A 26,744-nucleotide genomic window follows, 5' to 3' on the forward strand; every position below is an offset into this window, starting at 1 on the left:
CAACAAATGTCAGTACATATAAGTGTCTTATATCGGCTTAAATCTTAAATTCTTGTTAGTATAACTGCACTGTCCAATTTACTAGCTAGTAGCTATTACTGCGAAAAAAAATGCCCTGCTATTGTTTGAGAAGAGCTCCTAATAACAAAACACTTTTTTCACCACGATAGGTTTGATAAATTCACCTCCAAATTCACCTCCTTCATGGCATATCGATGACGCAGGCAGTCATACCTTGAACGACTGTATCTTTGTCAAATAAGCACCAATCGGGGTCAAACAAAGCTAGCTAGATAGCCAAAGAGCTGGGCCTTACTGGAAACCATGTATATGTCGCAAAATGTGCTACTAACCTTGTACGACAGCATGCCTTTTCATTTCGGACAAAAATTATAAGGATATTCAGAATTATGAAGTTATGAAAACTGGTTGTTTTGCAAATGTTGAACTTATAATATGGCTACTAATACTTGGAAAGCTAAATCAATGTCCAAGTATACAGATTTGACGATATTCTTGCAGAACAATGTAATATGAATGCGAATGCCTCCTTCACGATTTGCCCAAATGTACCTGGGGACTTCACACTAATAGTCTTGTAGTTCACTCATATTTCAAGTTATCTATCTGAAACTTTGCACATATACTGCTGCCATCTTGTGGACACTATCGAAATTACAACCAGAGTAATGGCTAGAACTGTGACCTTTCTCTTGCATTTCAAAGATGGTGGTAGAAAAAGTCTGGTTATTTTTTTTCTTTGTATTTTCTTCTACCAGATCTATTGTGTTATATTCTCCTACATTCAATTCACATTTCCACAAACTTCAAAGTGTTTCCTTTCAAATGGTAGCAATAATATGCATATCCTTGCTTCAGGGCCTGAGCTACAGGCAGTTAGATTTGGGTATGTCATTTAGGTGAAAATGGAAAAAAAGGGGGCTATCCCTAAGAAGTTTTAACGGATGATCTCTCCATTTGTTGTTCCCACTGTGAAGCATGGAGGAGGAGTGGTGATGGTGTGGGGGTGCTTTGCTGGTGACACTGTCAGTGATTTATTTAGAATTCAAAGCAGACTTAACCAGCATGGCTACCACAGCACTCTGCAGTGATATGCCATCCCATCTGGTTTGCGCTTAGTGGGACTATCATTTGTTTTCCAACAGGACTATGACCCAACACACCTCCAGTCTGTGTAAGGGCTATTTGACCAAGAAGGAGCATGATGGAGTACTGCATCAGATGACCTGGCCTCCACAATCACCCTACCTCAGAGTGAAGGAAAAGCATCCTTCAAGTGCTTAGTATATGTGGGAACTCCTTCAAGACTGTTAGAAAAGCATTCCAGGTGAAGCTGGTTGAGAGAATGCCAAGAATGTGCAAAGCTGTTATCAAGAAAAGGGTGGCTACTTTGAAGAATCTAAAATCTAAAATATATTTTGATTTGTTTAACACTCTTTTGGTTACTACATGATTCCATATGTGTTATTTCATAGGTTTGATGTCTTCAGTAATATTCTAGAACGTAGAAAATAGTTAAAATAAAGAAAGACCCTTGAATGAGTAGGTGTGTCCAGACTTTTGACTGCTAGTGTATATACACAGAGAGAGAGAGAGAGAGAGAGAGAGAGAGAGAGAGAGAGAGAGAGAGAGAGAGAGAGAGAGAGAGAGAGAGAGAGAGAGAGATACGCTAGCAGTGTGTGTTTGTGTCCAACTAGTATGGTGATGGTTCAGTGGACTGCCTGAAACCGGCCCACTCCAGAATAGACTGGACACACACACACACACACACACACACACACACACACACACACACACACACACACACACACACACACACACACACACACACACACACACACACACACACACACACACACACACACACACACACACACACACACACACGACGTCCATCCATGTCTAAGGACTTCGGGAGATGACGTGGAAACCGGCCTCTATGGGAAACAGTGAGCGCTGTTACCTTCAAGTAGGTTTTGGTTTTGCATTGCTAGGGTGTTGGGACGGGGATGGTGGATGGGCGTAAACATCTGCTTCTAAAGGTTACATGTTCAAATCCAGATATAGAACATTGAAAGAGTTAATGCCTAACCTTAAGAATTCTGAGTTTATGCCTAAACTTAACCTTAAACACTTGACGTTTGAGAAACATGGATGAACGTCTAATTATGATGTGAGGCTGTGAGAGCTGGTTGCTATAAGACTCTGGCTCTGCTGCGATCTGATCCTGTCCTCACAGTGGGAGTTAGCTCTGGAGTATAGCACATACAGGACGTCTCAGCACAACACACACACACACACACACACGCACACACACGCACACACACACAGCCCTGAGCCAGTACACTGGTTCATGACTATAAGGTGCTTCTGGGTTTGGAAACTTTAGGGACTATAAAATCAGTAATCTGTTTCTATGACTGCTCTCCTCCTGCATTTCAAACGTTTACAGTACAGATTTTCTTGTCTCCTCTCCTTCATTTCAAGCCCTATAGCAGTGTTTCCCAAACTCAGTCCTGGGGACCCCAAGGGGTGCTTTTTTTTTTTCTTCCCTAGCACTACACAGCTGATTCAAATAATGAACACTTAATGATGAGATGATTATTTGCATCAGCTGTGTAGTGCTATGGCAAAAAACAAAACGTGCACCCTTCTGGTCCTCAGGACCGAGTTTGGGAAACATTGCCCTATAGGGAAACACTAATGCATTTGAAGGAGACGAGATGAAGAGAGGAAGCCCCTGTAGACTATGAGATGCAGCCCTCATCTGATGGCCAACTTACAGCAAGATCATGACGTTCCACAACGATGAATGCATGAATGTTGAAGGCTGTTTAAAATACCAACCCCCGCACCCCTGAGTCAACCATTAGCATGAGCCATGCACAGTGATACACTCACAGGACCTTGGCTGAGGTTACAACACACACACACGTACACGTACACACACACACACACACACACACACACACACACACACACACACACACACACACACACACACACACACACACACACACACACACACACACACACACACACACACACACACACACACACACACACACACACACACACACATTTCTTGGGGATGACAGGGGGTTCCAGAAACTATGGGGTGCACCCTCCCTGCTCTTATTTGTCAGTTGCTGACCTCAGCAAGATTCTAGAACATTGCCCTTGGCGACGGTGACTCGCTGCGCAACAACAGTTCTGTAACAAAGAGAGAACCCTCACACAGACACACACACATACACACCCCAGCCTTCCATCTGTAAACACACACACCTACCCACACACACACACTCTACATGCCCTTCCAGGACCCCCCTGTTCTGTTTCCATCCCGGCCATTGGACCCTTCACCCCTTACACACCCCACCCACGTCTTACACCCCTTACACAACCTGAATCCCCCTGATCCTGTTTCTCTTTCAGTGGTCATATTTATACCCTGCTCTGTCCTCTTACGGGTCAACACGTACCCCTCCTGGCCCTGTCTGCATCACAACAGAACGCCCAACACCCCCTTGTATCCAGACTGAGCAGCAGATATGTCCTACGGGCCATCTCATCATTCAACAGATGAGATGGCTGCAGCGTGTGTGTTTGTTTGTGGTAGATGTGTGTTTGAAGTAAGGTCATATCGTACATGGGACAGACATCTTAACAGCAGCGTGTGTGTTTGTTTGTGGTAGATGTGTGTTTGAAGTAAGGTCATATCGTACATGGGACAGACATCTTAACAGCAGTTTCATCTGTCTTGAGGCTGTGGGTCTGTCGAGACGGTTTAGCTGCTCCTAAGTACATCATCTGATAATGACCAGCTAAAGATCTGACAGTTTATCTGTGTCTCTGTGTGTGTGTGTGTGTGTGTGTGTGTGTGTGTGTGTGTGTGTGTGTGTGTGCGTGCGTGCGTGCGTGCGTGCGTGCGTGCGTGTGTGTGTGTGTGTGTGTGTGTGTGTGTGTGTGTGTGTGTCTGTGTGTGTGCATGAATGTGTGCGTGTCTACTTGCTTGAGTGCCTGCTTGTTTCTTGTGCTTGCGTGTGTGCATGTAGTGACAGCTAAGGACTTGTCTCCTGAATGTAGAGGGATGGAGAGAGAGATGGAAAAACAGATGGAAGGAGGGGTGCTAATGTTCCTAGACCTAAGGGTCTGAATTTAGCTGTACCCTTGAGAGGAGTGTGTGTGTGTGTGTGTGTGTGTGTGTGTGTGTGTGTGTGTGTGTGTGTGTGTGTGTGTGTGTGTGTGTGTGTGTGTGTGTGTGTGTGTGTGTGTGTGTGTGTGTGTGTGTGTGTGTGTGTGTGTGTGTGTGTGTGTGTGTGTGTGTGTGTGTGTGTGTGTGTGTGTGTGTGTGTGTGTGTGTGTGTGTGTGTGTGTGTGTGTCAGTGAGTGTGTCGGTGTGGATGCACCTCAGTATGCAGGGACATGGAGTGTGATTACAAATGAAACCCCCCCCCCACTATAAAAAATAATGCTGATATCCTCCTAATGCTCCCCGCCCACATATAGACCCACCCCACACACTGCTGCTCTCATCAACTACACTGGAAATAACCCATCTGACAAAACTCAACTCCATGGTGGAGGAAGTTTCTGATGAGACCAGGCTTTGTGGAATTCAGCTCTGACTACATCGATTCGCCCAAGGTCAATACTTCAAAAAAAGAACAATTATGGAACGCTTACCTTGTACCTATGTTTGTCCTCTGTGGATGCGTGCCTTTCTTTGTTTACTGAAATCCATACTTTTTAATAAATCGTTAATCAAATACAACCACCGACTGTTTCCTTGTTGAGATTCAGTTGTCATGTGCTCAGCTGCCATCTTAGAGCAACAGCAAAGAGCAAAGAGGCGGTGATTGTATTTAATTAACGTTTATTGAGCAAACACTGAAGGCATGCAACTACAGAGGACAAACATACTGCAGGTACAAACTGAATTCCTGAATTCAACAAAGCCTGGTCTCTGCTCAACTCCGTTGGTGGAGTTGATCAGAAACTTCCTTCACCATGGAGTTGAGTTTAGTCAGCTAGAAGTAATCTGGCTAACGAACACACAAACTACTCTCGTGTGTGCGCTCTGTACTAACAAGTTTGAGGTGGACAGAAGGCAGAGAGAGGAGGGTCAGGGTTAGTCTAGACCTATGAATCACTTGTTCCCCCTGGTGAGAGAGATGCAGTGTGATGGTTCTGCCCCAGTTACAGTAGCTATAACTAGGCTGGACTCAGGGGTGAAAGTAAGGTGGTGCGGTCCGGTACGGCATCCCGGCAAAATAAATAGCGGAGGTACGCCGTATCGGTAAAGCATAAGCCTATCACAATAATTAAAACAAAATGTCATGAAAACTGTAGGCTACTACACCATTATTTATCAATACCGTATATCAGAGGCATAAAAAAAATGAGCGAATGGACTTGAAAACGGGTGGTATAGCCTACGCTCCAAAATGCGATGTGGATCGACGAGAACGCTGAAAGTGGAGGCATTCATTCTGGCCTAATGACAGTCGCCAAATGTCATTACACTTTGTGTTGTTTTGTGTAACGGATATCTCTTTCCATTCACCACTGTTTGGAGGATGGAAATATGCTGCGAGTGGATGAACGTGCGCGTGTAGCCTAGTGAAGGAGCCCTTTGAAGTGACTGTTTGACAATCAGATGAAAACATCATGACTGGTTATGTTTATGCCACAATAAAAGGTGATACATTTTAAAAGCTAAATGACAAATCTTTACGACTAGGCCCACATAGGTCCTATTGAATTAATAGGGGTTCTATCTGTAATTCTATGATTAGGCCCAAAACATTAAACAAAATAGAAGGCTCATTAAATTCTACTTTCTACTTTCACCCCTGGCTGGACTTCATTATGAACCTAACCTACTGTAGACCTAAATACTATGTGTTTATCTGTGTGTCCCCATAATAATTATTTGAATTCATAGTGCATTTCTCAAACAAGCGCATAACATTGAATGGAGGGTAACTCACTCTTATTATTGCATCACCAGAGAAACCAAACTAGCAGTGTGTGTGTGAGTGTGAGTGTGAGTGTGTGTGTGTGTAACAGTGGGGGGCTTATTGCTCTTAATAGTTCAGAAGTCACTCTGTAGTCCTGAAGTGGAAGGCTTATTCCCCCTTGTTGCTCTCTCGCGCTCGCACACACACGCACACACACACACACACACACACACACACACACACACACACACACACACACACACACACACACACACACACACACACACACACACACACACACACACACACACACACACACACACACACACACAGGGTATAATGTCTGTCCTGTTCTCTTCCACTTAGAGACACCCAGTCAGAACAGGACTGTCTCTCTACAGAGTCCAAGGTCCCAGTGTCCTTTATTCTCATCTCTCCATCCCTCTTCTTTCCTCCTTCTTTTCTTCAGTGTCCTTCCATCACTCCATTGCTCCTTGTAATGTATCCTCTCTGCTTTCTCTTCTGCCTTTTTTTAAATTTTATTCTCTTCCAGCTGCTCACATCACGGCCTCACACCTGCATGCCAGCCTTATTCAAATCCCCGTTCCCCTGATGCCCTCCCCCCATCATCCCTCCGCCCATATGTCTCTCCTCCTCGTCATCACTGTCCATGTCTTCCCCCTTCCTCTTGTTGTATCTCTCGTACAGCACCATGAGGACACCCATCACCCATGCCGACACGGTGCCGGCGCTGAAGATGACAAAGCCAATAGCGATAAAGAACAGATAGTCCCAGTAACCCAGGCCCTGGTGGCAGTCTGCCCTCAGCTGCATGCCCACCTCAGCCAGCCGCTGCCCAGACACTTCCGGAGGCCCCTGGCACACTGTCTGACCCTCATCTGGAGAAAGGGAAAGAAAACAGACATGGTGAGGAGGGGTTAAAGAAATGGAGCGATGGGGGAGCAAGAGAAGAGCATTAGGCAGTAGGAGACAGGGATGGGGAGAGAAAGAGTTGAGAGGAGGGAAGAATGGAGGAGAGGGAAAGGTGAGGGAAAGAAAGAATGAGGGTGACGTGGAAGAGAGGGAGCGGGGGTGAGGGGGAAAATAATTCAAGGGAGAGAAATTACCACAATGCAGCTCACACACACACACACACACACACACACCCACACACACATAAAAAGCTGTGATAACCTTGGTGATAAATGATCCGTAAAAACACTATAGATTTCCTCAGGGTAATGCAGATCTGGGACACGTCTAGGCACAGACTCATTAGAATGCTTAACACACACACAGACACACACAGACACACACAGACACACACAGACACACACAGACACACACAGACACACACACACACACACACACACACACACACACACACACACACACACACACACTGGGATGAGCATTTAAATAGCCTTCATAGAAACACACACAAGGCATCTCCAAGGAGAGATAGTATTTTGCTGCAAACTTTGACTCAATCGTTCACTTTGTGATTACAAAAACACCATTGTTGGCAATACAATGTTACAGTTTTGAAGGCTTTAAAAAAAAGTATTCAACAAATTTAGTGCAGAGATAAATATATGCACCATGAAAAGATTTCGATACGGAGACACCACAGATCTGGTCCCTGGGGGCCATGCCAGCAATCTTACAAAATGCCATTGACCCCAATTAGGCTAGATGTTATACTGCATGTTATAGTTTAGAGAACCTTGTGTACATGTACCAATGTTTTTGTAACATACCTGGTTGGTTGATATACCGCACAAGTGTCAAACTCTGCTGGTTTTTGTGATTTCCTTTCAATTTGGGTCCAATTCTACTAAACTATATGGAATTGTTTTAAGGTCATACCATCATTTTGCTATTTGATATAGAAATATATATATATATATATATATATATATACACAAATTATTTGATGAAACATTTTATTTGGTCTTACTGCTATTAGCCCACACAAACGAATTGAATAACATGGAACAACAGATAGTCCCCCCCAAATAATCTAAAGGAAGTTTGTTCTGAAGTGTCTCTCCTATATCTGAGAGATATAAGGAAACATTTATTTCTTTATTTTTTTACATGTATTTAACCCCTTATTTTTGTCACTAAACAGTCTCCATACATACTGTACTTCCATTTATTTTTTCAACTGGTACCGGGGGACCTTCAGTAAAACAACCGACATCTACGTGTTTGTGAGGGTCTCACCTTTCCACATAATAGTCATAATAGTCAATCTTTCGGAAGCTACAGACAATTTTGTGAGAAGACCAATTTTCGGGATGTCTCATGGTCTGATAAACACCATTCTAGTTCTGTCACCTTTCACCGCAGATGCGGAAGTGCGACATCGGCACATCCAATAAATAAAAAAATATCTCTAGCTTAAACATTTTGATTTTTATGGGGATTTTTTATTATGCTACTCCACTGTCTCTGTCAGTCAATCCATTACAGCCAATGATGTGTGAGGAGTGCGGAGACCCATACAGACTGATCTGGGTCACTTCTGTCTCACAACATAGAGAGAAAGAAAGAAAGGAACAAGGGAAGAGTTCTTTCTTCACATATGATTTCATTTCATCTCTCTCTTGCTCTCTCTTTCTCTCGCTCAATCCCCCACTCCTCCCTCCATCTCTCCTCCCTCCATCTCTCCTCCCTCCGTCATCCATTTATCATGCTTAATTGCACTGAATTGTCCTTTCCAAAAAATAAGATAGAGAACTTTTCAAGAGGCCTCGTTTCTCCTTCCTAGACAAATAAAGGGGTGTGTGTGTGTGTGCGCATGTGTGTGTCTGGCTGTGAACGGGGTACTGATGTTTCATACTGTTAACATCCGCAATAACATCTGCTAAATATGTGCATGTGACAAATAACATTTGAGTTGATTTTTGATTTAATTAAACTGCACTCATCTTCAAATAACACCAGATGTCTGAAGGAGAGGGGGAATGATGGAGAGAGAGGGTTCAGATGTTGGGATAGTATGGGAGAGCTCCAGAAGAGAAGGGAAATACCGCAGGAGAGACAGACTAACTGCGGAGTTCACCACCATTACATAAAAAACTATGTAATCAGATACAGAGATATCCTATTTAATTATATTTGTAATTCCTCACTCTTAGAAAAAACGTTGCTATCTAGAACCTAAAAGGGTTCTTCGGCTGTCCCCATAGGTGAACCCTTTGAAGAACCCTTGTTAATTCCAGGTAGAACTCTTTTGGTTCCAAGTAGAAGCGTTTTGGGTTCCATGTAGAACCCTTTCCACAGAGGGATCTACATTGAACCCAAAATGGTTCTACCTGGAACCAAAAAGGGGTATTACCTGTAACCAAAATGGGTTCTCCTATGGGAACAGCTGAAAAACCCTTTTGGAACCCTTTTTTCTAAGAGATTATGATCAGATATCTGTAGCCCTCAGTAGTTCTGTATCATGTACTTAGAGTGTAAATCCACAATCAGCAGGACAATCTTAGATTCAATGAAACTGCTAATCAAGGACTTCAGTCATATCCAACCTTTATCCAACCTATAACCTGTATATATCTTTATCCAACCGGATCATGAGGCTGTAGCTGAGGACATGTGTCTAGTACTATCTTAGATTGGACAGGTGTGTGTGTGGTGTGTGGTGTGTGTGTGTGTGTGTGTGTGTGTGTGTGTGTGTGTGTGTGTGTGTGTGTGTGTGTGTGTGTGTGTGTGTGTGTGTGTGTGTGTGTGGTGCATGCATGTGTGTGTGCATGTTTATGTGTGTGTGGTGCATGCGTGTGTGTGTGTCAGGCACTCTCTGAGGTTAATGCAGGTCAGGATCTGACATGGAGGGTAACCTAAGCTTTCCCTGTCTGGGCAGAATATATTGGTACATGATTTCACACACGCAAGCATGCACACACACACACACACACACACACACACACACACACACACACACACACACACACACACACACAGCTTCAGCTCAAGGGGATTGCTGTGCCACCTTTGTCCCTCAGATGCACCAGAATGGATGGTCCACTATCGGTCCCTTCTCTCTCTCTCTCTCTCTCTCTCTCTCTCTCTCTCTCTCTCTCTCTCTCTCTCGCTCGCTCTCTCTCTCTCTCTCTCTCTCGCTCTCTCTCTCGACAGGTAGCCTAGATTGAGCATGAGTGTGCAAAGCTGTCATCAAGGCAAAGGGTAGCTACTTTGAAGAATTTGTTAAACACTTTTTTGGTTACTACATGATTCCATATGTGTTACTTCATAGTTTTGATGTTGAAAATGGTCAAAATAAGGAAACCCTTGAATGAGTAGGTGTGTCCAAACTTTTTACTGGTACTGTATGTATGTTTATTAGTAACTCACAATCATACACTCTTAGAAAAAAGGGTTCCAAAATGGTTCTTTGGCTGTCCCCATAGGAGAACCATTTTTGGTTCCAGGTAGAACTATTTTGGGTTCCAAATAGAATCGTCTGTGTAAAGGGTTCTTCATAGAGCTTAAAAGGGTTCTACCTGGAACCAAAAGGTTTATACTTGGAACCAAAAAGGGTTCTTCAAAGGGTTCTCCTATGGGGACAGCGGAAGAACCATTTTGGAACCCTTTTTTCTAAGAGTGTATGACTGTGAGTTACTAATATAGATAGCACCTTTTGTTTCTAAGAGTATAGACTAAATTGTACACCAAATCTACATTCTTAATCTATAAAATTGTGTGTAAGCCTATGCGTTTGTGTGCGTGCGTGTATGTGTGTGTGTTTACGTCCACCTGAGCGTGTGTATTTGCTTGTGTGTCCGGGGAGCAGGTCAGTAAATAGTAGGAGAAATAAGAGCAGCACTGATCTTTGTTTTCTATTCCCCTGGGTTATTACCTTGCTGCTGACCTCCATCTGAGGGTGGTTCATGTGTTCAGTGCAACAGACAGTGTGTTTGTGTTCAAGTGGTAATGATGTTACATTGTTTGAATTCAGGAGCAATAATTCATCTTCAAAGCATAGCAAGCAAGGTTATTATCCACAACCAGTGATACATGCAGACACGCACATGCACACGCACCCACACACCAGGCAGCAGGCCACACACACACATTCTCACTCTCTCTCTCTAAACTGGGGGAAAGTAGACATTAAAATGCTTAAAGTAACTGATGGCTCCACAGTACAGGAGCAGTAGCAGCAGTAACTGGACTAATAGGGAGAGATGCATAACGTTATACTGTATAGCATGAGCCTGAATAAAGATACTAGTTGAAGTACCGTACTGCTACTTCAGGCTCCATACTGCTCACTATAATAGGAAAACAAGAGTTCCATTTAAAAGCATTTGGAACTCACATTCAGCTTGCTAGAAGATTGATAACCACATACCACTTCTAGGGCTCTCAGATGACCTTGATCCCTGACCTCTGACCCCTAACCTGAAGTCTGACCCCAAGCTTAAACTTGAGACTACAGTCAAAGTCCCAACGAGCACATCATGGTCCAATGGTAAATTAGAAAGGGTAATTTGGTCTCTCAAAGTCAATCAACATTGGACGTGTGACTGACCATCAATGGTTGAAGTGGGTCGGTGCTGACTGCTATGGAGAATGGGAACCTCAAATATTCAAATGCCTCAGTACCGGCACTAAAACAGGAAACAGGACCTTTGTTACCTGTGTTAAAAGACAATTAAAGTGAGCAACTCTGATGCCAGGTATTGAACCTAGGACATCTGATATAGTAGCCTACTGTACAGTATTCTAAAAGCTAAATAAGTGTGTATGCTGCAGAGTAGAGTAATGTCAATACTGCTGAGTCTACACTGTTGCACCTATGACTCAGGATCACACACACACATCCATGCATGCACACAACTCAGTTTTAGCAGTTTTAGACGGTTACACACACTCTCCTTCCATTACTATGTGTGTGACCTTGACAGAGTGAGCAGTGCCAGTCGCAGGAGTGTGAGGAGAGAAGCAACTGAGGACCAAACCAACTGAACCCACACTCACTGAGCACTGAGACGACTGCTCAGCCAGGTCACCCATGATACAAGTCAGTATTCGACGTCCATTATATTTTTTGTTTTAAACCTATCCCTAACCTAAACAACTGCCTCCAATTCCAAAGGTTGCAAGTTCGAATCCAGCGGTAGAAAGTAGTTTTTTATGTTTTTGTTTTAAGCCTATCCCAAACCTTAACCCTTACTTTAACCATTCAGAGTTAATGCCTAACCTTAAGAATTTGGAGTTAAGGCCTGAACTTAACCCTAACCTTAAAAATGTGGGGTTAATGCCTAAACTTAACATTAAACACCTGAAAATGTGACCTTTGGAACAACTTCGAAATTCAAAACATGGATGAATGTCTAATTCTGACGTGAGACTGTGAGGGGCTTCTATCCAGACTCAATATCACACACAGCAGAGCTAGCAAGACTATTTCCATTTCGCTGGAGTGCTGGAGAAATTACATTCCTAAAACATAACCAAACATCTCTCTCTCTCTCTCCCTTCGCTCTCTCTCCCTTCCCTCTCACTCTACTTTCCCTCCCTCTCTCCCTTCCGTCTCTCTCTCCCTTCGCTCTCTCTCTTTCCCTTCGTTCTCTCTCTCCCTTCCCCCTCTCTCCCTCCTCCTCTTTCCTCTCTTGACTCAGAGAAAACAGCAATTAAGTCAGATAATAGAGTGAGTCCCATCACTTCATAGCTTACTCAAATACCACACACACACACACACACACACACACACACACACACACACACACACACACACACACACACACACACACACACACACACACACACACACACACACACACACACACACACACACACACACACACACACACACACAGAGAGAGAGAGAGAGAGCTGATCTTGGTTGTGAAGTATTACAGTTTTTTACAATCACTTTGGCACTAATTTCAGAACCTTGTGGACATTTTTCCAAACTCTAGACACAAAACTCAAAACGGTCATCACTTGTAACACAGGCTGTCCAATGTTCAAAACATTGCATTGTGCATTCATATCTTTAAAGAAACCTTGCACTTGCAGAATCATTGGCTCAAATAACTAATTTATCATGAAATACCATAGAAACATGAATTTAGATCACCCACACACAAGATACCGATAGTTTCACTGTGTAGTTGTTCGTACAATCATTAAATATTGTAGTACAAAATATGTGACACGTTTCATTATGCTACTACACGTAAATACATTACTGTAAAAGGACTAGTAGAGAGAATACTACAGACAGTGGAATCATTGAACAAAACCTGAAATGTATTGATGAAATACAATAAAATCACAACATAGGTTTCTTTGAATCAAAGCAAAAATAATTAGCTACAAAAAAAAGAAAAAAACTACAGTAAAATGTTAACTGCAGTGTTCCTCACCTGGCTTACTGTAAAAAGCAAAACAAAGGATTGATTACTGTACTTCTATATTTCCCTCAAACCTGTCTTGTGGATTTGGCCATAGGTTCTCATCAACATCACAATGGATGTTTTCATTAGCCAAACACCTTGGGAAGAATCTTCGGGCGAATCCAGGCCTGACACTGGTCTGCCGTGATGTCATTGCATGCGTCATCCATGGCCTGGAGAAGGGTGGCTTGTTTGTGAGGGAGCCTATATACCTTCCACCTCCATGTGGAGAAAAATTCCTCAATCGGGTTAAGGAAAGGAGAGTATGGGGGTAAGTACAGGGTGGTAAATTGTGGTTGGGTCTGAAACCATGCTTGCACCATTTGAGCATGGTGGAACCTGACATTATCCCACACAATGACATAGGTCACGCCATCTGCTCTACAGACCTGATTTAGCTCATCAAGGAAGGTTACATTCGAACAGCGAATCATGTGGCTGCCTGCAACTCAATATATAGAGTATATAGAGTAGAGAGCTTTAGATGTTGTTCGACCAAACATTAGAACAGGTAAGATGAGTAATCTAAGCAACTTTGACTGTGGTATGATTGTTGATGCCACACATGGTGATTCCAGCATCTCAGAAACAGCTGCCTTCCTGGGATTTTTACACACTACAGTCTCTAGAGTTTACAGAGAATGGTGCGATAAACAAAACACATTCAGTGAGCGGCAGTTCTGTGGGCAAAAACACCTTGTTAATGAGAGAGATCAGAGGAGAATGTCCAGACTCATTCAGCTAACAGAAAGGCCACAAATGCTCAAATAACAGCCGTTTAAAACAGTGGTGTGCAGATTGGCATCTCTTAACGTACAACACCATGAATAATTTAGGCTGTTGTGGAAGCAAAAGGGGGTCCTACCCAGTACTAGATAGGTGTACCTAATAAAGTGATGTCAAATCTGAAAAGATGGTCTGAAAAAGTGGTACATGGGACCATAGAAACAGTGTCTGATAAAGAATGATGATGAAATATTACATCCATAGATAATGTAGTCCAATTGGTTCATGTTCCACGGTAATTGGTGTCAATGGATCTCGTTATCCTGAAACTTTCTTGATCTAAATATGGAATATTGTTTGTCAGTTTCCATAAAACTATACATTAAGAGTAATGCAACAGTTACTTATCATTTTGATCAGTTGTATCAATTGATAGTTAGATGATTGTAATGAAATGAATAGACAGTCATCTCAGATGTAATGTGTGAATTGCATTTTGAAATGGTAATACATTAATGTTATGTTGTGTCATTTTGAACAGGTGATTTTAGTTGAATGAACAAATGATCTTAGCTTTATGTGTATTGTATCCAAGCAATTGGGAAAAAGTGTTAGAGTTTTGAAAAATTTGCACTTTGATCATCGGTTGTGAGTTTTGTGTCTAGAGTTTTGAAAAATTACATCATGGTTCCGAAATTAGTGCCAAAGTGATTGTAAAAAACTGTAACATGGAAGGCAGACTCCTAGTCCAACTGTAACCAGAGCTATTTATAACACACTAATTATGACAGTGCATGTGGGTGTGTGTGTGTGTGTGTGTGTGTGTGTGTGTGTGTGTGTGTGTGTGTGTGTGTGTGTGTGTGTGTACCATGTTAGTGTACATATGGTAATCCTACAGATGAGGAGGATGCTACTTGTGTCTTTTATCATTTGAATCTTTCCTCCCAACCTCATAGATACAGAACAAATAGCTTAGAATGATGTGTGGATGTGTGTGTGACAGTGGAGGCTTCTGAGGGGAGAACGGCTCATAATAATGGCTGGAATGGAGCCAATCAAATAGCATGAATCCATGTGTTTGATGTATTTGATGACATTCCACCTACTCCGCTCCAGCCATTACCACAAGCCCGTCCTCCCCAATTAAGGTGCCACCAACCTCCTGTGGTGTATGAGTAGCTGTGCTATGTGTTTGTGCGTATGTGTGTGTGTGCTATGTGCGTGTGCGTGCGTGCGTGTGTGTGTGTGTGTGTGTGTGTGTATGTATGAGGCAGGAAGAGCCTCATCATTTCCCTTCGCCAGATAGAGATACAGTTGGGTCCGAAATTATTGACACCCTTGACAAAGATGAGCAAAAATGACTGTACAGAATAAATAGTTAAAACACTGAGCTACAGTATATTGCACACTCAAAAAATATACTAATATACTAATACAATTGCTCAGAAAATGACATTTTGTTTAACAAGTAATTTTTTTTCTCAAAAAGGTAGGGGTTAAAATGATTGACACCTCTTTTCAATTTCTTTCAATACATCAACTGGCTTTCGAGGATAACGGCACTGAGACTTTTTTTTATAACACATAGGGAAGGATCTTAGATCATTCCTCCATGCAGAATCCTTCCAGATCCTTGATATCCTTTGTCTGCGCTTATGGACTGCCCTCTTCAATTCAAACAACAGGATTTCAATGGGTTTCAAGTCCAGAGACTGAGATGGCCTTGCAAAATGTTGATTTTGTGACCAATTAACCATTTCTGTATGGATTTTGATGTGTGCTTGGGGTTATTGTCTTGCTGGAAGATCAACTTGCAGACAAGTTTCAGCCTCATGTCAGAGGCAACCAGGTTTTTGGCTAAAATGTCCTGGTACTGGGTAAAGTGCATGATGCCGTTGATCTTAACAAGGGCCCCAGGACCAGTGGAAGAAATAGCCCCATAACATCAAAGAACCCCCACCATATTTTACAGTAGGTATGGGGTTCTTTTCTGCTCATGTATTCTAATTTCGACACTAAACTCACCACTGGTGTGCATGGCCAAAGAGCTCTATTTTCATGTCATCCAACAAATGTAAACGGTATGAGTTTGCTAAACATCAACACAGGGTCCCCAACATCATGACATCAACACGGCATGACATCAACCCGGGGGCCCCAAAAGGGGGCTTCCTCAGTCCCCTCCAGTATTTCCTGCCGACAGCATGGCCTCTCACAGTTCCAACTCTATCATCAAGTTCAATGATGACACGACAGTAGAAGGCCTAATTACCAACGACGAGACGGTCTACAGAGAGGAGGAGGCACTCTGACGGCCTGGTGCCAGGTAAACAACCTCTCCCTCAACATCAGCAAAATAAAAGTGCTGATTGTGGACTTCAGGAGGAACCAGACTGGGCACGCCCCCATCCTCATTAACAGGGCCGCAGTGGAGACGGTTAATAACTTCAAATTCCTCTGCGTACACATCTCAGAGAAGCTGAAATGGTCAAACCACACGTACACCGTGGTGAAGAAGGCACGACAACGACTCAGCCTGTCCCGAGGGTCCTCACAGTGTTCTACAGGAGCCCCATCGAGAGGACCGCAAGACGCTTCAGAGGGTGATACGTGCAGCTGAACGCACCTTTGGGTGCACACTGCCTGCCCTCCAGGACACCTACAACACCAGGTGTCGCAGGAAGGCCAAGAAGATCATCAGGGACCTCTGCCCAAATGCCACCCCAATGACATTCATCACTGTTGAAGTTGTTAATATGTATGTTATTACCTTTTTTATTATTATTTGTATTGTTTTATTTCACTTGGTCCACACACACTCGATGGTCATTTAGTCTGCCTGCTGGCCATCCCCCCCCCCGGACATGGTATTTATTCATCACTGCTACAGTTTCTATTATGTATATAGTGCTATTTCTATTGTTGTTGTTTTTTTATTACCATTTTCATTGTTTTATGTCACTAACACACACATGTTGGAGCTCGGAGCCTAAGATTTTCACTGTACCCTGAAATCATACATGCAACCCCTACAATGTGACCATTAAATGTGACTATTAAACAGTGAATCTGAAGGGGGAAAAAAAACATGAAAGTAGAACTCTTTGGCCACGCACACCACTGCTGGGACTGTGTGTGTGTGTGTGCGTGTTTGTGTGTGTGTGTATGTGCTACTGCATGTGTGTGAGAGATCCACTGATGTGGTTATGCTCTTGACTGCTAATTCTGAGAAAGGGGGCTTTTGCCCTCCAAACAAATAAGCACTGGCTGTAAAATATTAAAATCTGATTTAAGTGAGTACCAGCCTCTTTTTTTCATTATATTTCAAGATCTGGTTTTGTTTGGTAAAAAAATCAGCAGAGAGAGAGAGAGAGAGAGAGAGAGAGAGAGAGAGGCACAGAGAGAGAGATAGACAGAGAGAGAGAGGCACAGAGCGAGAGAGAGAGAAAGAGAGAGGCACAGAGAGAGATAGACAGAGAGAGAGAGAGAGAGAGAGAGAGAGAGAGAGGTTGACTAAGAATAGTTGACCTTTTTTCATCTCATCGACTAGGCTGAATATTTCCTACACACACACACACCGCACGCACGCACACACACACACACACACACACACACACACACACACACACACACACACACACACACACACACACACACACACACACACACACACACACACACACACACACACACACAGCTTCACACTCTCTTCTCTCCAATATGGTATTAGTCAGATCACCATCACCATCACCGCCTCATCCCTCCCTCAATCTTTTCTCGGCAGTCCCGCCTTCCTCCAGCGAAGGATGAGGAGAGAGGGAAGGTCAGATAGCAACAGCTCTTTCTCTCACTCCTTTGTTCGTTCTCTCAATTTATCTTAATCACTTTCTCCGTCTCATTTTCACTCTCATCTCTCTTTCTCCAGAATGGTTTTCTGTCTTATTGTTCATCTCATTCTCTCTCTCCCTGCCTCTTTCTCTCTGTTTTCCTATGTATTTGTCTTTCTCAGTCCTATTCTCACTCACATTCATTCTGTCTATCTTACTCTCATTTCGCTTGTTGTCTCATTTCGCTCACACCCATGCCTCTGTCTTAGGGACAGATCGGGGTGGTCCAAAATAAAACTAGCTCTCAAAGTCTCACGTCAGAATTAAAGTTCATTCATGTTTCTCAAACATGAAATTTCGAAGTTGTTGCAAATGTTACTTTTCGAAGTGTTTAAGGTTAAGTTTAGGCATTAGCTCCACATTTGAAAGGTTAAGGTTAAGTTTAGGAATTATCTCCGAAATCTTAAGGTTAGGCATTAACTAAGAATGGTTAAGGTAAGGCATAGGCTTAAAACCAAAATCTCAAAAACTAATTTATTTTGGAATCAGAGACAGATGGCCGGTTTCCATGTCATCTCCCAACATCCTCAGACATGGATGGACGTTGAATACTGACTTGTATCACGGGTAACCTGGCTGCCAAAATAGGGGAGGGTTGCCAAACTTTTGGGAAGAGTTGTGTGGTTTTTTATTGGGCACAGGGGAGGGTACTGTGTCTTTTTCCCTGGTTAACATTCGCTCTTTATCAGGTTTTACTATATAATGTCTTCCATCCTAGCTAAATTTCCTCATCTGCTTGCAAGCACCTCCCCTATATCAAGGTGTTTTGGTACTTCCCTTATGCACTACGCTTTTCCATGCGCTAACTTTTACTATACCACAGGTCAGGATATTGTACCAGTCTAACAGTCTATCCAGCCCTCTATCCACCATTCATAGTGACAAAATGGTAGGTGTATCGTTTGTCCAGATCTGCAATAGGCTAACTAGCAATCATACCACACATAAATACATTAAAAGCTGCATCAAGTTTTAATATGAATCGACAAGAACAAATAGGAATAGCTGATAGGCAGCGAAGAGACCAGGTGCATCATTGCACATGAAAGGACAGTGATGACATGAGACACACAGATATAAAATCTCCCCTATTGATCTTGTTTAGGGACAATACAGTTATCCTACCTAGACTAGCCTACAACACCACAACGCATTGAGTAATTGCATTATTGTTTTCAAGTGAGTACAACATTCTATTCTAGGCTACAGTGAAAATGTCTTGTTTTTCCTGGGATTCCAAGAGCTAAGGAACATTTTTTAAGGTGAGAGGTCAGCCGAGCGCAGGTGCGTATTGTGCAAGAGACAGAGGCTAATAATTAGAAGCTTATACATTGCCCATCATTCATTAGCTAAATATAAGGCTAATAACTGCAATTAATTTATTACCTGAAATTATTACCTGAAAGAGGTAGGCTAGGACATCTATGATAGTGTACAAAACATTAAGGACACCTTCCTAATATTGAGTTGCACCCCTTTTTGCCCTCAGAACAGCCTCAATTCATCAGGGCATGGATTCTACAAGGTGTCGAAAGCATTCCAATGCTTCCCAAAGTTGTGTCAAGTTTGTCCTTTTGGTGGTGGACCATTCCTGATATAGACTGGAAACTGTTGAGCGTGAAAAACCCAGCAGCATTGCAGTTCTTGACACAAACCGGTGCGCCTAGCACCTACTACCTTACCCTGTTCAAAGGCATTTAAATCTGTTGTCTTGCCCATTCACCCTATGAATAGCACACATACACAATTCATGTCTCAATTGTCTTAAGGTTAAAAAATCTTTATTTAACCTGTCTCTTAATGTTTTGTATACTCAGTGTGTATACATATATACAGTACCAGTCAAAAGTTTTGACACACCTATCATTCAAGGGTTTTTCTTTATTTTTACTATTTTCTACATTGTAGAATAATAGTAAAGACATCAAAACTATGAAATAACACATATGGAATCATGTGGTAAACTAAAAATTGGAGAAAAAATCATAATATATTTTATATTTCAGATTCTTCAAAGTAGCCACCCTTTGCCTTGATGACAGCTTTGCACACTCTTGGCATTCTCTCAACCAGCATCACCTGGAATGCTTTTCCAACAGTCTTGAAGGAGTTCCCACATATGCTCAGCACTTGTTGGCTGCTTTTCCTTCACTCTGCGGTCCGACTCATCCCAAACTATTTCAATTTGGTTGAGGCCGGGGGATTGTGGAGGCCAGGTCATCTGATGCAGCACTCCATCACTCTCCTTCTTGGTAAAATAGCCCTTACACAGCCTGGAGGTGTGTTGGGTCATTGTCCTGTTGAAAAACAAATGATAGTTCCACTATGCCCAAACCAGGTGGGATGGCGTATCGCTGCAGAATGCTGTGGTAGCCATGCTGGTTGAGTGTGATGTGAATTCTAAATAAATCCCAGACAGTGTCACCAGCAAAGCAACCCCACACCATAACACCTCCTCCTCCATGCTTTATGGTGGGAAATACACACGCAGAGATCATCTGTTACTGAAGGCCAGCATCCCGGTGTTATATGTGTTATTTCGTAGTTTTGATGTCTTCACTATTATTCTAAATCTTTGACCGGTAGTGTATATATATACATATATGCGTGTATATACCTTGTATATATCTACAACTTGATTAGAGTTCACCTGTGGTAAATTCGATTATTGGGCACGATTTGTAAAGGCACACACCTGTCTATATAAGGTCCCACAGTTGACCGTGCATGTCAGAGCAAAAACCAAGCCATGAGGTCAAAGGAATTGTCTGAAGAGCCCTGAGACAGGATTGTGTCGAGGCACAGATCTGGGGAAGGGTACCAAAAAAAATGTGCAGCTTTGAAGGTCCCCAAGAACACAGTGGCCTCCATCATTCTTAAATGGAAAAAGTTTGGAACGACCAAGATTCTTCCTAGAGCTGGCAGCTCGGCCAAACTGAGCAATCAGGGGAGAAGGGCCTTGGTCAGGGAGGTGACCAAGAACCCGATGGCCACTCTGAAAGAGCTCCAAAGTTCCTCTGTGGAGATGGGAGAACCTTCCAGAAGGACAAACATTTCTGCAGCACTCCACCGATAAGGCCTTTATGGTAATGGCGAGACGGAAGCCACTCCTCAGTAAAAGGCACATAACGGCCCACTTGGAGTTTGCCAAAAGGCACCTAAAGACTCTCAGACCATGAGAAACAAGATTCTCCGGTCTAATGAAACCAAGAGTGAACTTTTTGGCCTGAATGCCAAGCGTCATGTCTGGAGGAAACCGGGCACCATCCCTATGGTGAAGCATGGAAGTGGCAGCATCATGCTGTGGGGGATGTTTTTCATCGTCTGCAACCAGCACTGATAGTGAAGAAATGAGAGGCAGGTAGAGTCTCGTCCTTGGTGGTCACCTTCCAACAGGACAACGTCCCTAAGCACACAGTCAAGACAACGCAGGAGTGGCTTTGGGACAAGTCTCTGAAAGTCCTTGAGTGGCGCAGCCAGAGCCTGGACTTGAACCCGATCAAATATCTCTGAAGAGACCTGAAAATAGCTGTGGAGTAACGCTCCCCAACTAACCTGACAGAGCTTGAGAGGATCTGCAGAGAAGAATGGGAGAAACTCCCCAAAAACAGGTTTGTCAAGCTTGTAGCGTCATACCCAAGAAGACTCAAGGCTGTAATCGCTGTCAAAGGTGCTTCAACAAAGTACTGAGTAAAGTGTCTGAATACGTATGTAAGCATGATATTTCATTGTCTTGTTTTTTTATCAATTTGCAAAAATGTCTAAAAACTTGTTTTTGCTTTGTCATTATGGGGAGAAAACAATTTAATACATTTTAGAGTAAGGCTGTAACGTAAGACAATGTGGAAAAAGTCAAGGTGTCACGACCTCTGCTTGTTCGGGCGGCGTTCGGCGGTCGACGTCACCGACCTTCTAACCATCGCCGATCCACTTTTCATTTTACATTGGTTTTGTCTTGTCTCCATCACACCTGGTTCCAATTCCATCAATTACATGTTGTGTATTTAACCCTCTGTTCCCCCCCCATGTCCTTGTCCGTAATTGTTTCTTGTAGTGCCTATGCACGGTATGCTGGAATTTACCGGGTTTTGTTTGACCCATTTCATGTATTGTTCTGTTGACGGTGGTTTATGTTTATTAAACGACACCATTTTAAATCAGTTTTTGCTCTCCTGCGCTTGACTTCTCTGCCGCCAGTACGCACCTCATTACACAAGGGGTCTGAATCCTTTCTGTATGCACTGTGTGTATATATATATATATATATAGACGGAGAAAGTCTATGACAGAATGCTCGTGTGCGCACTGATTTAAAGCAAATTACATTTTTCCTTCAGAGAAAGGCCCAAAAAATTGTTAAAGACTCCTGTCACACAAGTCATAGACTGTTCCCTCTGCTACCTCATGGCAAGAGGTACCGGAGTGCTAAGTCTAGGTCCAAAAGGCTCCTTAACAGTTTATAACAGCAAGCCATAAGACTGCTGAACAAATAATCAAATGGCCACCGGACTATTTACACATTATCTATGCATAGTCACTTTACCCATACCAACATGTACAATTGTACAAATGCTGAAAATCTGATTTCCCCCTAGCTGATCATCGTCTGCAACCAGCACTGATAGTGAAGTAATGAGAGGCAGGTAGAGTCTCGTCCTTGGTGGTTGGCGAACCTTCAACCTTCTGGCCAGTAGCCCTGCGTGGCATCAACTGTGCCACAAAAGCAATGTAGATACCCATGATTATAACACAGGGTCGCTACAGTTATTGTTATTTGAGGTCATAAACATTATTTTGAGTTAATTCTATGAAGTGGGAGGGTGTTCAATTTATTTTCAGTACAAGGGAAGGGTCATGTGAAAATATTTTTAAATATGGGGAGGGCACCTTTTTTTATGACACCTTGAGTTGGACCAGCCCCCCCCCAGTAAATTTTGATTTGTCCCTTACGCTCTTAAGTTACACTGCTACCCTCCCACCCTACCCTGCTTCAGAACTTAGAGCAAATGCACACAACAATGCCATAGTCGTCAATACACACAGCATACATATTTAACAGTACACAGGGAATCTTTAGATTGTTCCATCTGGTTAATCACCAGGCTGCTCGTTATGGCGCACACCTGCCACCATCGTTACGCGCACTTGCAGCTCATCACTCATCTGGATTCCATCACTTCCTTGATTACCTGCCCTATATGTCACTCCCTTTGGTTCCTTCCACAGGCATCATTGTTTCCGTTTCCTGTCTGTGTGTTGTTTGTGTTTCTTGTTTTGTATTATGTTTCATTTATTTATTAAAACACTCACTCCCTGAACTTGCTTCCCGACTCTCAGCACACATTGTTACAGTATAGTATAATAGCTGTTCTGGGAGTCATTGACTTCGGATCATAATGAATGGATTTAGGACTTTGATGGATATATCTGGGCCACAGAAAACTCCTGTCCTTATTTTACCTACAACCTCTCTTTCTCTCTCTCTCTTTCACAAACTTTCTCTCTCTTTTTCTCTCTCTCTTTGTTTCTCTCTCTCTCTGTCTCTCTCTTATGCTCTCTCTCTTTATTTATTTATCTCTATCTTTGTGACATGTACACCCCCCCTCGTCCCAGTCTCTCTTTGTTTATGAATATTTAACTATTGCCCAGTGCTCACCCTTCTATTTTGGTTCAGTGCCTGTAGGTCTGTGAGCTGGTCTCTGGAGCTGGAGAACTGGTCTCCCTCCAGCCCCAACACAGCTCTCCCTCACCCTCACCCTTGACCCTCCAGCCCCAACTCCACCCAACAACCCCAACATCCAGGCCCCCAATACCAACCACACAGCTCCAGGACGTCTTTCGGCCATTACTCTTCTGAAGTTGCCGGTAATAGGCTACACGAGGACTCGGCAACCTTTCTCACGTGGAATGCCAATTTATCTTTAATTTCTACCGATCTTTTTACTGTTGTTTTTATTTCTTTACTTACCTATTGTTCACCTAATACCTTTTTTTTTATTGCACTGTTGGTTAGAGCCTGTAAGTAAGCATTTCACTGTAAGGTCTACACCTGTTGTATTCGGCGCACGTGACAAATAAACTTTGCCAGTTATGTTTTTCATATGCACATTTTCATGAAACAGTTCAATTTAATTTATAATAACGTCTTTGTATCTCAAAATCATTGTCATATGGTTAATCAAAATCCTATCCAAATTAAAATGATACAAATCTAAAAAGTAACTTCAATTGCCATTGCCAACTATGTAAAAATAGCCTAGAAAGCCAACAAATAAAAACATTCCATGCTGCAGGTAGAAAATATCCTGATCAAAATAAATATCCTATAAATCACATTGGCTACACATGGCCTGTCTGCAACGAACTTGAAACATTGTATCAACTATTAACTTCGGCCCGAAGTGTCACGGTTGTTGAAAGGATCAGACCAAAACGCAGCGGGAAAATGTATACTCATCTTCTTTTTATTTTGAAGAAGGAGAAAGAAAGAAATACGTATACAAAAAAACCACAATAACGAAACAGTCCTGTCAGGTGCACAAACACTAAACAAGGAACAACTACCCACAAAATCCCACAGAAAAACACCCCTCTTAAATTGGACCTTCAATTAGAAGCAACTAGGAGCAGCTGCTTCCAATTGAAGGTCAACCCCATTAACTAAACATAGAACTAGACATACTAGATAAACATAGAAATATACTAACATAGAACATTAACCATAAACCCCGAAACACATAAAACAAACACCGCTCTTACATAAGAACATAACCCAACAAACCCCGAAACACTCTAAACAAACACCCCCTGCCACGTCCTGACAAATAACCCCTTTACTGGTCAGGACATGACACGAAGCTTGTGCTGGCGAACTTGAAACATTGAATAAAATATTCTGGGCCCTCAGATTTTCCCGCGCCAGTGAGCTCGGGACAGACACAGCTGTAGGCTATTTGCACAAGGGATAAGAAGCAGTGCTTGACTTGGGCAGTAGCTTAGCAGAGCTGAGTACCGGCACGTCAAATGTTCTACTGCTTGAGCTCCTGTTCCTCTTATAGAATATTAGTTTAAAAGTATTGTGAAGCTCCTGCACCTAAAAAGACACAGTACCAGCATCCAAAATGAGTACCGGAACCTATTTCAATCTAATTCAATCACTGATAAGAAGCCTATTTTATGACGTTGCCACTGGATCAGAGCATGACATTTTTCCCTTTCACGCTGAGTGGTTATCAAAAGGGAGAGAGCTGGAAAGATTTTTCAAATGCATTGAGGAACTCAAATAGAAAGGAGGATCAAGGCACTCTTCATATAATTCATTAAAATGCCTTTATTTGTATGGCATGTTCAATGGATGTAAATTCTCAATGGATGTAAAAACAGACTTAGTTTGCATGAGAAACTAAACAGGTCATTATTGGTTGTGCATTTAAGCCAATCAGAAATACTATCAGCTCCCCAAATGGGCACATTTATGCCCACATTTGCACACAGGCATGGTAGCCTATAGGACTACTTCTTACTCAGCATTGACAGGAGCGCTCCAAACAAAAGACAATGACTAAATTGTCAGAATTTGTAAATGGAATTAAATAAACCAAAAGTTGTTTCTCACAAGTGTAGCTAAGGTTGTGCACTCCGCAAACAATGTGTCCACTCCGACAATGAGAATGGGAAGACTGCAATAATAATACTGAATGCAGTAAGAAACATTGTTGATTAGAAATGATAGGAATTAACGGTAAATGTACTACTGGTTATATATGTAAAAACAATTTAATACATTTTAGAATAAGGCTGTAACCTAGTAAAAAGTGGAAAAATTCAAGGGGTCTGAATACTTTCCAAAGGCTCTGTATATATATTGTATATGTGTTACTGCTCGACTAAAACAATCTTGCTCGACCAACAGCCAACAGTCGACTAATTGTGGTCAGCGCTACTCATAAAGCAGTCAAATCTCAATATAAAAACATCTTTACTTGAACATGCATGGGAAAACCAATTCAACTCGCTCTTTGTTCTCACAGGCATCTTATAGAGACCAAGTATGGGTGGGGTGTTTCACATATGAGTCCGGTACTCATGCTTATCACCACAGACAGTAAAGGCAAGAGAAAGACAAATCATACCAAGGACGTGTCCACTCTTCGACTACAGAAATGTAAAGGGCAACTTGAAACAATGCAATTTAGCAATCTTACAGAAACTAAGAAGAACAGAATGACCTGTCCCTTCTTCAGGCCATATGTCACGTCTGACCAGTAAAGGGGTTGTTTGTTATTGTAGTTTGGTCAGGACGTGGCAGGGGGTGTTTGTTTTATGTGGTTCGGGGTTTGTTGGGATATGTGTTTATGTAGAGGGGTGTTTGTTTAGAGTGTTCCGGGGTTTTGGTTAATGTTCTGTTAGTATATTTCTATGTTCTAGTCTAATCTTTCTATTTCTATGTTTAGTTGATGGGGTTTACCTTCAATTGGAAGCAGCTGCTCTTCATTGCTGCTAATTGAAGTTCTTATTTAAGAGGGGTGTTTTTGTGATGGGATTTGTGTGTAGCCTGCATTACTGTTCGTTCGTTCGTTCGCTTTCTTGTTTTGTTTATTTAGTGTACAATAAAAGTGTAAAATGAGCACTCAACCCGCTGCGCCTTGGTCCACTTCATACGACGGCCGTTACAGAACTTCCCACCACCAACGGACCAAGCAGCGGGCCCAGGAGGAGCAAGGATCCTG

At 42.5% G+C, this 26,744-nt stretch overlaps 1 protein-coding gene across 1 annotated transcript in view; it reads right to left on the reverse strand.

Annotated features, from left to right (window-relative positions):
* Positions 1 to 4,426: 4,426 nt before the first annotated feature.
* The window catches only part of LOC106584287 (leucine-rich repeat-containing protein 52-like), a 31,753-nt gene continuing 9,435 nt past the window's right edge, over positions 4,427 to 26,744 (reverse strand). Inside the window, exon 2 of the mRNA XM_014169359.2 lies at positions 4,427 to 6,886. Within this exon, the coding sequence (XP_014024834.1) occupies positions 6,558 to 6,886 (329 nt within the window). The 3' untranslated portion in view covers positions 4,427 to 6,557. The remainder of the gene's footprint in view (positions 6,887 to 26,744) is intronic.

Source organism: Salmo salar, chromosome ssa23 (assembly GCF_905237065.1).
Source record: "Salmo salar chromosome ssa23, Ssal_v3.1, whole genome shotgun sequence".
Classification (NCBI taxonomy): Eukaryota; Metazoa; Chordata; class Actinopteri; order Salmoniformes; family Salmonidae; genus Salmo; species Salmo salar.